We start from the raw sequence: 14,043 nt of genomic DNA on the forward strand, positions 1-14,043 counted from the left end.
TGGGTGACCTTGGGCATGTCACTTAACCCCTCTGTTGCCCATCTGGATAATCACACTGCTCTTCCAAATGGGGCTGTTGTGAGTAAAAAGACGGGGAGGTGCTCAGAGACATTATCCTGAGTTGCTCCGTTAAAAGCGGGCTCTGCTGTAATTACATCTGTCACAATGAAACGTTATTCAAATGTCACTGAACCCCCATGGGGCAGCAAGGCCTAAGTGTAACCCAGAAGAGAATATTTTGTTCCAGATGCCCTTCCTCTGCCCTGCGTCTAATGCAGCTGGGGGCAGATGGTCAATCTCGGTCACAGCAAGGAAAGTACCAGGAGTTTCTGACTAGACCCAAGTTAGACAGGCTTCCAAATGTCACCAGAAGCTGGCTTAGGAAGATGACACCAAGGGCCCCTCCTATTAATAAGTCGGGCAGTGAAGGGGCAGCGTGGGGACATGGTACGCAAACATTTTTTTTTATCTTCCTTGAGTGAGCCGGGCCCATTCATCCAAATAGCCCTCGGAGAATTCTGGAAATGCTTCTCCGTGGTTGTGCCAAGCGAATGTGCAGAAATAGCTTTCCCGTGCCAAAGAAAGGCAGCTGTCTCTGGGGTGGGACGCTGGCAGGTGTTGAAACAGCATGTAAGAATGCTCCAGTCAATTGAAGCTGCAGCGGGAGCGTGGGTGGGTAGAATGCGAATCCCGCTACCCTTGTGAACCCCCCATGAGATCCTTAGCAGGGGCTCAACCGGGCTCAGTGATGAGCTGTTCCAGCATTCGGGTCTCAATCTAGCCAAGCGCTGAAGCCCGCGCATAATTTTAAGCATATGAATCATGCCATCGACTTCAGCCTTGCTTGCTGGCTTTTGCTGGAGTGCAGCCAGTGACCACGGCAGGATCAAGCTCTGCGAGTGACCAGAAATGTTCGTGACTAAAAGATGAGACTAGCACCCCAACCATTCCTCCTAGGAGGGTTATAGTGAGAAGTAGCTTCTAGGTCCGTCCGTCCCCATTTTCAGTAAAGTCTTTAATTTTTCCCCACCCCCATTTTCTGGCTAGATTCCATTAATGCACGGGGCTGTCACATGACTGGTTTGGCTCTCAAGTCACATGCTTGGTGTGTGCCACCCTGTGTGGGATTAGAACATGAAACGGCTAGAACACGGCTGTTTCAGTCTCCTCCTTGCTTTGTAATGGCCTCATTCAAATGGAAAGGACAGTGCTCGACTGCCGACGCCACAGGAGAGCTGTGTGGCCCAGCTGTTTGGGACCAGTCCCCGGTTTCTACTTTGGAAGCCGTGAAGCTATCAAAAGTAACACACCCGGGCTGGCGGCAGAAGTCTCACAGCCACCTTGCCAACCCTCTTCCACTCATTGAACTGCTCCTGCTGTCGGACAGACGCGTCTGGGAGGGGACAGTGGATTGCTTGATTTAGCATGTGCCTGGCCGTTTCTGGGTTAGATATAAGGCATTCCGCTGACCCACCCGTTCCTAGGCCTACACCATGGTGGCAGATCTGCAACTTGTTGAAGTTAGTAGTCAGGGTGTCAGTGGTTAACTCCACCCAGGAGCCGGGCCGGCTGCTGGCCACTTCAGGGGCACAGCGCAGTCTGCGGTGCCAGGACAGGCAGGAAGCTGCCTTAGCGCCCCCACTGGTCACCTGATCCCTCTGTAGCCACGAGACCCAGTGCCCGACATCCCACCTCCCAGTACTGACAGCAGGGGGCGCTGCAGCTTCTCAGCCTGCTGAGAATCAACTCTGAATTGTGCTGAGACTCAGCCGCAGAATCTCCCTGTGACTCAAGCCGGATGCTGTTCTCTGCTCTTGCTGCTTCCTCCCTCTGCATGTCTCAGGAATCTCTGCCACTCAGGATGAACATTAAGGGCCGGGCTGGGAGCCCCCGAAAGTGGCATTCTGGGGGGTCTGGCTGTCTCAGAACCTGCATTTTTAAGGGCCCGTGAACTTGGCTTTCCCATTCCCCTCACAGATTCGTGGCACCAAGAAGCCATTCCTAGTTCAGGGCCCCCGTGGCTGGCAATCCCGTGTCGGGCTCACCACTTGTATGACTGCCCCTTTAACAGTAGTTTCCTTGATACAGCCCTGCAGGCTGTGTTTAGTTTGTAATGAAAAAGGCACCAGGTCAGCCAGCATCTCCCCTCTCACCCGCCCACCCCAGGGGCCTCTCCATTAGAAATGCCAGCCAAAGAGTTCTCCAGAAGGATCCACTATAGGATCTGGGGTGTCTTCCCTGAATTTCCAGGTAGCTCTTGGGAAAAACCTGCAGTCACAGCGAGTCCTGTGCCTCGAGGTTGCTAGGCTATTGCTCTCTCTGTCCCAGCCGGTGGTCAGGACAAAGGCATGAAACTCAATCTGGAACCTGATGCCAGTTCTCGTTTGCACCGGGGGGAGGAAGCAGCTTTCATAATGTTGTCTGAAATGGCGAGTGGACATGAGTGAAGCATTTTAATAAGATTGGGGGAAATCGGAGAGTTTTCTTAGCCTGTGTCTGTTGGATAAAGGGGCGTTTTCCCTGCCGATGGCTCCCAATCCTAGCTCCTCCAGGAGCATCTAATGGATTGTTCGTGGCCTACATTTTGAATGGCCCCGTAATTATCGGAATGGTTTGGGGCTGGAAATTCCAGAGGGGCTGACTTTGAGGGACCCAGATAATTCTGTGCTTTCGTGTGCCCCATGATTAGGGTCTTACCAAATTCTTGGCCATGAAAAACACATTGTGGACTTGGAAATCCGGTCTCCGGCCCCCCCCCATGAAATCTGGTCCTTTGTGGTCTTTTACTCTGCACAGATTTCATGGGGGAAGCCAACGTTTCTCAAACTGAAGGTTCTCCAAAAGGCTGTTGCAGGACGGTTACAGTATTGCCACCCTTACATCTGTTCTGCCTTCAGAGCTGGGCATCCGGAGGGTGGCGACTATTGGCTGGTGCCCTCCTTTGAAGGCAATTCCCTACCAGCAGAAGCACAGAAGTAAGGGAAACAATAGCACAACCGCCCCCCCCCCCCATAACCTTCCAGCCCTCTCCTGCTTCCCCCAACTTCTATTTGGGCCACGACCCTTCCAATTACAACCACCATTAAATTTCAGATTGAAATAGCTAAAAGTATAAAATTTTCAATGTTTAAAATCCTATCGTTGTCCACTTGGCCGAAAGGAACTGTGAATTTCCTAGGGCCCCATCCATGATCTATGGCAGTGGTTCCCAGACTTTTCAGCATCACGCCCCCCTTTCTGATTTTTGAAAAACCCTCATGTCCCCCTCCCCCCAAAAAAACGTGAGCAAAAAAAAAAAGAAACTGAGCAGGGCAACAAAACTTGATGGGGAGGGCTGGGTGGTCTTGCACACCCCCCTCCGGAAATTCTTCACGCCCCCCACTTTGGGAACCCATGATCTATGGAGTGCCACAATTAATGAGGAACACGAGTGTAGCCTCTCCAGAATGTCAGTGATGGCAATGAAGACGATTGTCCACCAGATGCCGCTGTTGCGCCAAAAGTTTCTTTAGCCTGAGAGGCATGAAGTCCCGGACTTGGAGGAGGAAAGAAGGTTCGCTCGTGTATTGGCCCTGAGGTGCTGATAGGGCAGAGGTGCTGAGGAAAACCTACCTGCCTCCAGCAGGACTCCAAGGCAGCATTGCCAACCCGAAGTGCGTAAATCTCACCAGGCTGCCCCCCAAAATTGTGTGATTGGCTCGGAAATCACCCATTTGAGGCCCTTTTTTGTTTTCTTCTTGGCTTTGAGCCATGAGGAGTCACGTTTTCAGGCTTTTCTGTGCAACAACCAGGGCTGGGAACGTATATAACCAAAAGGAAAAAAACCCACCTGAGATGCTCATGAAATCACCTGCCTCTAGGCTCTGTGGCTTTACCAAAACCATCAGATACTAGGAGCAGGCAACACTTCAGGGACTCTGGTACTTCTCTCATTTACCCCACTGTAAATTAAAAGTAACATGACGAAAACTGGCATAGCAGAGATGAATCCGTCCATATAAATATAAAATATAAAACTTAGGGCTTAGATTCAGCGTGTTCATACTGGTATTCCCGTACTCCAGTCAGGGATCAGAACCCCATTGTGCTTGGCGCTGTACAAACAGAACAAGGAGACAGTCCCTGACTTGAAGAAGTACCTCCTCAAAGCACTTCACAAACCGAAGACCTTCGGGAGGTGGGGATAGCCTCTTATGCGCAGCGAACCTCTGGGCTTGTCTGCACTGTGTGAAAGATTGACACTGCTGCAATCGATCTTTCAGAATTTGATTTAGTGGGTCTAGTAAAGACCCGCTAAATCGAACTCAGAGGGTGCCCCTGTCAGTGCCAGTACTCCTGCTCCTTGCAAGGAGTGAGGGAAGTCGACAGAAGCATTTGCTCTGGAGCCTGCGTGGAAATTCAAATTAAGGCACTTTGACTCCAGCTACATAATTAACATAGCTGGAGTTGTGTATCTTAATTCAGCCTTCCCCTGTATTGTTGCAGCCGTGCTGGAGGGCAGGGAGTCCGGCACTCAGAAAGCCTGGGCTCCCTGTGCTGAGTTTTCTCTGTTAACCCTGACCTCTGGCTGCAAGGAACCTGACAGCGCTTGTCCCTGAGTCCCAGTTGGATGGGCAGTGGCAGGCCTGCACAAAGGCTCCGTTCCCTCTGCCGGCTTAGCTGAGGCCTTACTGCTGCCACTCACCTGGAAGGGGCTTGTTTTCTACAGCTGACCTTTGGGAATTCGGCCCTGCACGGTTGGCGGGTGGCCGTGCTGGCTGTTGGTGGCCCTGGAGTCACACGCGAAGGGAACGCGCCGCTTGCTGCTGGACGCCAGCCACAGGCTCGATTGGCATTGCAAGCCCGGACACGAGTTCCCTGGAATGGTGCCCCGCAAGGGTTGCTAGGATTTGGGAGAATAAAGGCATTTGAGGGCTGAGGGGAGCATAGCTGCAGTGCCCAGCGCAAGCAGCCAATTAAATCAGTTAAACAATCGGAGACCTGCTGCTTTGAGTGGACGGGCAAGACTTGGAGGCATCTTGCACATCCACCTCCGTGTCAGCGCTCCCTGCCCTGCCACGGGGTCACCTCTCTTGCTTTTCCTCCTCTCCTTACTGCTCCCTTCCTGCCGGCCTTGTTTCTCCCTCGACTTAAGAAACTTTCCTCTCCATTGTCATCTCCTCCCTCTGTCCTCCCAGGCATGCCCCTCTCTGGCCTTCTCAACACACTGGAGTTGCACGCGTTTATCTTTCTTTTAAACTAGTTCAGTGGACACCGAGCAAACCCCTTAACTCGGTTTGAGCGTGGTTTAGCTTAGCTCTGTGCCTGAGCAATATGCACCAGGTTTATACCAATTTTCAGAAGATCCACACAGCCTTTTGTCCGTTTTAATGATGTTGCTTTTAAGAGGCACTCTTAATTTAAGCCAGTGTGATTCTGCTGAGCCTTGTGTGTGTGTCACAGCATAGGAGGGACCCTCGCGTGTCTGCCGGCGTAGAGCTGCCCTTAGCTGAGGTTGAGTGAGGGACCCAGAAGGAAGGTGAACGGGGACAGATGTGGGAGGACCAATCTGTCCAGGCCTAGCCCAGTATGCAAAGGGAATGAAAAGACCAATATGCCCGCTGTCCCTCCCTCCCTGCATTCCTGGCGCTAACATCTGGTGTGTCCTGCTGCTAATGAGAGGCGAGAATGGAGGCTGGGGTGGGGCAGATGGCTCGTGAAAGCCGGCAGATCTAGATTAACACCAGAGGGTGGGGGATGAGATGGCAGAAGGATTGCTCCTCGTCTGTGACCCCGGTTCATATCAAGAGCTTTCTGTTTTCCTGGAGAGAAGGGAGCCTCTTTGTCTGAAGACGGGTTCAGATAATTCAGTGGCTGGTTGGCGGTCCCAGCATCCCCGTGGACACGTGTCTCCTAAAATGCTCATTTCTACGGGCCTGGGCTCCTGCAGCAGACGACTGGCCCGCTCAGCGCATGTGTCTGCCCTTGTGTTCCACAGATGCCGTGGTTCAAAGGCTGGAAGGTGGAGCGGAAGGAAGGAAACGCGAATGGGGTGTCACTGCTGGAAGCTCTGGATACCATCCTGCCTCCCACCCGCCCGACAGACAAACCCTTGCGTTTGCCTCTTCAGGACGTCTACAAGATTGGCGGTGAGCAAAGCCCTTGTCTTCTCTCCCGAAGTCCGGCATCCTCTGGGGCTCGCACCGGAGCTTGTTTGCTCACGGTTATTGTCCCGCTTTCAGCAGGCTGCGTTAGTTGGTCTTTGCAAACTCCAAAGTCAGACCCGTAAGGGTTAAATGAAGCCTACGGCTGTTGCCAAGAGACCTGTCTGTGGCTAGTCTTACAAGGCTGGAGATTTAGGGTGGGGGCATTTGCAGAATGGCTGGGAGGGGGGAGCAGCCTGCACCCCGAATTAATGTTGTGAATGTGGATTTAATGGGTGCAAGACTGTGCTTACAAACAGGGGTCTGCTGAAATCTGATGGAAGGCCCAAAAGGAAATGCAGGTGATTGATTCCTCACCAAGCCTGCTGACGGGGGCAGGAGGAGGGGCAAAGGGGGCAACTGCCCCAGGGCCCAGCAATTCTAAAGGGCCCAGGGCCACTGGACATTGCTGCCGCTACTGTGACAACTCCTGGCCCTTTAAATCTCCTCCGGAGTGCCACACGGCACACTCAGGGCGGCTCTAAGGGCTGAGGGAGGCCGGAGTGGTGCGCTTCTGGCAGCACAGAGGGCTGGCTGCCTATGGCCCCACCCCTTCCTCCTTTGGCTCCGCCCATTCCAAGAGTACGGCGCCGCCACCCCCACCTTATCCGGGGCCTGGCGTGGCTGCTGGCTCCCCTGTTCCTTGCAAGGAACACCTCTCTGCCCCGCCTTTGCACAGCTGTGAGGCTGTGCCTAATGGGAGCTGCAGGCCTGGTAGGGGGTCCCCGGTGCCCCAGGCTGGCACGGAGGGAGGTGCTGTGGCTTTGTGGGAAGGCAGGTTGCTCCATGCCCGCTGGCACTGTGCCCCAGGGCAAGCAGCCTTGTTTGCACAAGCACTAAAATCAGCTGAAGAAGTCAGACCAGCCGGCCACTAGCCTGTGCCCTTGAGGGATCCTCTGCTCCACTGGTACCTGAGCCCACCCCAGAACTAGGTGCCTTCCAGTTGCCTGTGTCAATCAGTAACAGCCGGTTAGCTGCCCAGCAAGCTGGGTGTGGGATATTTAAGCCAGGCTGTCTCCTTTGCCCTGGTGCAGTCGTGTCTCAGTGGCTATAAATACCTTGCAGGCGCCCTGTGGCGGCGCGTCGGGGTTCCCCCGCCTCCTGCACCCCCGTAGTGGCACGGACAGACTCCACCCGCCAGTAGAATAGAGGGAGTTTATTGCTTCTCCAGGATACAGCACAGCACAGATACAATCTGGTTACAGGAACTGGGCTAGGAGGCCTCAGGGCCCCCCCTTGAGATGGGGAGTGGCTGGGCCCTACAATCCCAGCCCCCTCCCTAGCTCCTTCTCCCCTGCTTCCCAGACAGAAACTAAAACTCTCCTCCAGCCCTGGCCTCCAGCCAGGTGCTGGTCTCCACCCTCCTTCCTTTGTCTCCCTCCCTGGGAGGCTGACCTGGGTGTCTGGGTTCATACACATTTGGGGGAGTCAGTGAGAATCTCCCATCACAGTGCAAGGGGACCCTGGGTCACAGAGCAGACAGCCCCCCCACTACGCCACACGCCTCTCCTGCCTAGGCCCTGGAGCAATGTCTGAATCTCAGGCTGCTGGGTGAGCCCTGCGCAGTCGGTTTGCAGCCTCTCCCCTCACCCTGGCTGGGGCTTGCTCGGTGTGGAAGTTGGACACGGATTGAGTGCTGCTGCCTGGCTGCGAATCCCTCAGTCCTGAGTTAGTGAGTGCCTGTCCCCACTGAGCCGGGGCACGAGCCACAGGTCCAAGGAGCTCAACCAAGGCTGGGAGGAAAACGATACTGTGGGGAGTATGAGAGCTAATTCCAAGAGGGGGAGGGAGCCAGCCAGGCTGCCTGGCCTCTTTGCAAGGTCATTGCTCTGGGTGTTGCTTACGTCACTCACGGACTTTTCCAAACTCTGTAGATGGAGGGAGTTGGTAAAAGGCCTCCCTTTAGTTAATACCCTCCCATTCCCCGAACCTCGGCGCTAACGGGGCCGACAGCTTCGGTGGGTCCCCGGGCAAGGTGTGTGTGTGGGGGGGTCTAATGCTGCACCCCAAAAGGGGTGGGGCCTCAAGTGGAAGAGACAGGGGTGAGGCAGCCAATCCTCAGCACTGTCTGGAGCACGGCACTAGCCCTCTTCCTTCCCCCCCTCCGAGCTACATGGCACTCCAGCGGTGAGTGAAAAGGCCGTAGCTGTGAGACCTGGGCCCTTTTTAATAGCCGGGTCCTCCTTTTCTCCCCCCCCATCTGTGGGCCTGTGCACTAATTCTAAGCAAGCATCACGTGCCAGAACTAGGGAGGTTTAAATTTAATCGACTAGTGAATGGAACTTCTGTCGATTAGTTGATAAGCGGAGGAGCCGCAGTGGGGTTAGCTCCCAGCCCCGGGAGCTAACCCCGCTGCGGCTCTGCCTTTTAATGCATTTAAAATGCTGAAGTGCAGCGGGGGGGAGCCCAGCGTGAGCCTGGACAGCTGATTTCCGGCTCGCACAGGTCTCCCCTGCTGTGGCTCTGCCATTTACATGTATTAATAGCAGGCAGGCTCTTCAGACATTTAAAAAGCAGAGGTGCAGCGTCTGGGACTGGGAGCGAGCTGGGAATCAGATGATTCCCAGCGTGCGCCAGGTCCCTACTACCTCCTGCTTCCCCTGCTCCCTGTGGAGACTGTGCTGGGGGAACCAGCTTTTAAGCCAGCTCCCCCCATCACCGGCTCCTGCTCCCCCTGTCGCTGCCTCTTTCTGACAGAGGCAGCAAGTGAGGAGGAGCGACCAGTGGAGGGATTAGTCGAGCATCCAGATAGTTGTCTCGTCACTTACATCCCCAGTCAGAACCAGTGTGAAATCACTCAGCAGCATTCAGGCCAGGACGCTGCTTTCCTGTCCCTATGAATTTAGAGCGAGAGGTTTACAGGGTGCAGTGGAGTCGCTTTCGGGGCTGCTCAGCTAATTCTGGCCATGAGCTGTCAAAGCACTGAATGGGCCTCTTTTATCAGGCACAGAACAAGGCCCTATTAGAGGTTGGGGGGGGTCTCCCCCCGATGGTTCTGGGTTAGGCTGTAAATAAGCATACAGCCCTACTTTTTCCACTGACGTCAACTCACCGAGGCTCATTGACTTCGGTGCTTTCCACCCGCCAATGGTCTGGCTGGCAGTCTCTGGGACCAATCAGCTGACTGCTCTGCTGTCTTCATGGTGCCTCTTCTCTCCTCCCCCTCAGGGATTGGTACGGTCCCCGTGGGCCGCGTGGAGACTGGGATCCTCCGGCCCGGCATGGTGGTGACTTTTGCCCCGGTGAACATCACCACGGAGGTGAAGTCGGTCGAGATGCACCACGAGGCCCTGAGCGAGGCCCTGCCGGGAGACAATGTCGGCTTCAACGTGAAGAACGTGTCCGTCAAAGACATCCGCCGCGGGAACGTCTGCGGGGACAGCAAGTCGGACCCGCCCCAGGAGGCCGCGCAGTTCACTTCTCAGGTCAGCTGAACTGAAAGGGGACCAGGTCGGGGGGTCCGCGAGAGTCACATCCAACCGCATGAATGGGTAGACTGGGCACTTCCTGGTCAGAGGGACAGAATAAACCCATGGCCTGTCTGTCAGCACATCAGGTTGCCAGGAGGGTCAAGATCATCTCAAGAAATTACTGCCCCAGGCTGTAGCACTCCTGCATGGGTGGGGGAGACCGTCACAGCCAGCGAGAGCTTTGTAGTTATGTAGCGCCTTTCTCCCAGAAAGATCCCAGAGCTCTTAACTCCCTGCGGGCCAGGCTAGACTATGAGTGTTTAAGAATTGCTCCTCTGCTGCCAAAACGTAGCCAGCTCTGGGGTGGTGCGCAGCAGCTGTTGAACAGCACTCAGCAACACTACACAGCACTTTAGGGACAGCAAGCGTAGTGGCTGATAGCCTAGTGGATTCCATGAACGCAGCTGAAACTTCAGGGGATTTTTATTAGGGAAGTAAAAATGCATTTAAAAATGTAACCGTGTAACTGCTAAAAATTCACAGCGGTTACATGGTTATGTGCGCTGTGGGCTCTGCTGGCTCCTGGGGAGCCAATGTGTAACCTGCGGCTGGGGTGCCAGCTAGGCCTGCCACGGCGGGACCCGTGGGGCTGGAGCAGCCCTCTGTCCGGGGCAGGTAGCAAGCTGCTCCAGCCTCTATCGGTTAACCGGCGCTGGTAACCATCACCTGTTAACCTTTTACATCCCTATTTTTTATGTACCTGCTTCTACCAGCCTTTCAGTTCATTTACATCATGTTTCTGCTTTCCTGGTTGAAACCCCCACTGGGCACAGTTGGATTTTCATGGGCCTTAGTCTCCAGTGCTGCATGTTAGAAGTGTCGAATTTTCCCCTTCAGCATTTCTCAGTGGGCTTGTGGGTCTTTATAAAGGTGAGGAAGGGAGAAGCTCGTAACATATGGATGTTCTCCAGAGTCAATACAATTACCAGATGAATTTCTCACACGCACGCCCTGGAGCTGGGACTAGAACACTGGTCCATCCTCTCCCCAAAAGCCCATCCTCCTAGTGCTGAAGCTGAGGGAGGGCTCAGAGAGCTAGTGATGAAAGCCAGTGTCTTATTTTCACTGAGTGCCAGCCACTAGATGGCGGTGTCTTCACTCTCGCCTCCCTTCCAACCTATTGCATACTAGAGCTGGATGGGAGTGGCGAGGGATTTTCTTCCCTGGTTTTTGCCTCAGTGTCCCCTGGTGAACTCAGTTTTGTTTTGTGCTCCAGGTGATCATCCTGAACCATCCCGGCCAGATCAGCGCTGGCTACTCCCCCGTCATCGACTGCCACACCGCGCACATCGCTTGCAAGTTCGCAGAGCTGAAGGAGAAGATCGACCGGCGCTCCGGCAAGAAGCTGGAGGACAACCCCAAATCCTTGAAATCCGGAGACGCCGCCATCGTGGAGATGATCCCTGGGAAGCCGATGTGTGTGGAGAGCTTCTCCCAGTACCCACCCCTTGGTGAGACAATGGGTTCCTGGTTTGCCTCCTGTTCCTTCTACCTGCCCCCAAGAAAGGGGGCTCCCGGCTGGCCGTTTCCAAGGCCTTGGCCAGGTGTTACTTCCTGGGAGCCATCTGTGTCACATGAGGGTGAGAAGGGCCCTCCCAAGAAAGGCTCATGAGCTGCTAAAAGAATCTCTCTGAGTACGATGATGTAGCGTTTGTGACGTGGGCTGTGAATTTTCAGGGTTCTCTGAACTAAACCCAGTCCTGTAAGCTTGTGAGGTGGGTCATCTGCCAGTGGGCTACTGCCTCTTTTTGGGGCCATCTTCTCCCAAAGCGGGATCCCTTTGGAAGCACCAGGATGTAAATAAGCAAGACCCACATGTGGCTACCATGCTGCTCGACGGACTTTCCATTGGGAAAGGTACAGAAATAGCACATCACGGGCCACTGACCCTATTGCTGGTATATGCAGCATGGCAGCAACTTGTAGGCCTTGCTTATTGGCCTAGAACAGAGTTTAGGGCACCTATTCATACTGCTCACAAGGTGCAGGCTGTGAACAGCTCACGCAGCCTCGCTAGAGTGTAGGGCCGTGTGGCCCATTGGGGTCTTGTGTGTGGTCCACATGACATTTATTTTAAAGTTGCCAGATTCTGCTTGTTTTCATCTGCATAGCTTTTTCCTACCGGTATTACTAAAGTGACACACAGCACGGGCATGAGGGGAGGTGCGTGCAGATTCACAACATTGTGTGCAGAGCTGTGTCCTCCCTCTGCACCCCATCAAAGCACTGCTCTGGGTCCATTGACCCACCCCACCACTTCTAGGTCCGCCAGCGCTGTGAGCAAAACGACTGTATCCGAGAGACTTTCTTGGGGCATGTCTAAACTACATCCCTCTGTCGAAAAAGGGATGTAAATTAGGCAAATCGAAAGCGCAAATGAAGCAGGGATTTAAATATCTTGCACTTCATTTGCATAATCGCATCCCAGAGGTCTTTCAAAAAAGGGTATTTTGAAAGTGAAAGCCTGTCTAGATGCGGTTCTTTCGGAAAAAAAAACCTTTTTCGAAAGATCCCATACTCCTCAGAAAGCACTGTCTAGATGGCGGTTTCACTTTCAAAAAATCCTTTTTCGAAAGACCGCTGGGACACGATTATGCAAATGAAGCACAGGATATTTAAATCCCCGCTTCATTTGCACTTTCGATTTGCCTAATTTACATCCCTCTTTCGACAGAGGGATGTAGTTTAGACCTGCCCTCGGTTATGACAATCTTGGGGCCCCTGAAGGAGAGCCTCTCATGCAGCCCACTCACTATCTTCGGGTGCCCCTCACTAGTGTAGAGGGAGAATTGCATGCTGGGATCTGTAGTCCCAGGCCAGTCGAAGAGGAGAGGAGCCGTGGGATCACGTTGCCTGGCTCATGTGACCCATGAGCTTGCTGCTTAGTATCTAGAGTCAGTCGCAGAATGGAAAGAAACCGACTTTTTTTCAGTTTCATGAACGTTTGGTCGGTTCACAACCAGCTGCGCTAAGTGCTCAGGAAATAGGGTTACTTGGCGCAAAGGAGGAGTACTGTGAGGTCTGGGGTGGGTGCCTGCACAGAGGTCATGCTGTTCTTCATGCGCCCTTCCTTTTGCTGTGTTGGCTCAGGATATGCCTTAAGGATCAGTTCAGTCTTGAAGGGGCTGGAGGAGTTGAGCCCCGGGGAATGACAGACAGTCTCACTCGGCGCCTCTTCTCTGTGTGAGAGGGAGGAGCTGGCAAACAAACATCAGGGCCCTGGGGGAATGCCTTTGGGTGCCAGGCTCATCATGAGGCATTAGCCTGGAGCTGCTCTCTCTAAATATGAGGATCTCTTCAGAGCGCAACACGCCCAGCTCCTGTTAGAACAAGATGCCTCGTTCTTCTAGAGGGCACCCCACTGTCCCCTTCTTGCTGCAGGTCTGCTTGTCTTAGCTATTTATCCAGCCACTGTTACTAAGGTACCTGACCACTTCAGACATGTTAACAGGCTCCCTGTGAGATAAGGCAGGACTATGGTACCCATTTTACAGACCAAAACCAAGGTCTGGCGAGGGTAAGTGACTTGATACTACATGAAATATGTGTTGGAGCATGGAATCAAAGGTGGGTCTCCCCTCTCCTGGGCTAGTGCCCTAACCACTGAGCACTCCTCCCTCCTTGCTTCTGGCCTGCCGACCTTGTGCCTGGTAAAGTCTATTGCCTGCTCTGGGCATGGGCTGGACAGAAGGGGTTTCTAAGCCGGGGCACTACAGAGTTAAGGAGACCATAACGTGTTCTCATACCACTTCTTCCTCCCCCCGCAGGACGCTTTGCTGTGCGTGACATGCGGCAGACTGTGGCTGTCGGCGTCATCAAGAACGTGGAGAAGAAGAGTGGCGGGGCCGGCAAGGTCACCAAGTCGGCTCAGAAGGCCCAGAAGGCTGGCAAATGAATCGTAGGCTCCCCGTGCATCGCGCAGAAACCATCCCCCTCACCAGGAGGCTGCCACCTTCTCCCCGAGGCGCATGCGTGCACATCCGCTTGTAAGAGTTTATATGTCAACGACTGGATGCTCACCATTAAGGTCCAGTGGAAGTTCTTTAAAAGGAAAAGCATGTTCCAGCGTTTGTGAGGCTTCATGTTAATTTTACCAATAAACCGGTACAACATCCACAGCGACCTTGTGTGCTCACGTGTGTGTCTGCTCCACCTGGGGCACTGAGAGCCCGTTCCCGGAGCCTCAAAGGTATTCGGGCACCTAATGCCCACTGATTGCAAATCATTTATTGGGATTTGCCCAGGGTCCCATGGGAAAAATCTGCAGCAGAGCTGGGATTTCAGCCCAGTGCTCCCTCTGGCCTAAGCTAGTCTCCTAACCCCTACACGACCATTCCTCTCCATCGGCACAGGCAACAGCATCTGTGACACTGGCAATTCAGGATCGGAGT

General features: G+C 53.9%; 1 protein-coding gene across 2 annotated transcripts in view; it reads left to right on the forward strand.

Annotated features, from left to right (window-relative positions):
- Nucleotides 1–13,770, forward strand: part of EEF1A2 (eukaryotic translation elongation factor 1 alpha 2) — a 29,154-nt gene extending 15,384 nt beyond the window's left edge. For both annotated transcript variants that reach the window (XM_075901034.1, XM_006132491.4), the window contains exons 5-8: nt 5,978–6,128; nt 9,351–9,607; nt 10,869–11,103; nt 13,420–13,770. In XM_075901034.1, coding sequence (XP_075757149.1) covers nt 5,978–6,128; nt 9,351–9,607; nt 10,869–11,103; nt 13,420–13,547 — 771 coding nt within the window. In that variant the 3' untranslated portion in view covers nt 13,548–13,770. The remainder of the gene's footprint in view (nt 1–5,977; nt 6,129–9,350; nt 9,608–10,868; nt 11,104–13,419) is intronic.
- Nucleotides 13,771–14,043: the final 273 nt, after the last annotated feature.

This window comes from Pelodiscus sinensis, chromosome 18 (genome assembly GCF_049634645.1).
Source record: "Pelodiscus sinensis isolate JC-2024 chromosome 18, ASM4963464v1, whole genome shotgun sequence".
Taxonomy (NCBI): Eukaryota; Metazoa; Chordata; order Testudines; family Trionychidae; genus Pelodiscus; species Pelodiscus sinensis.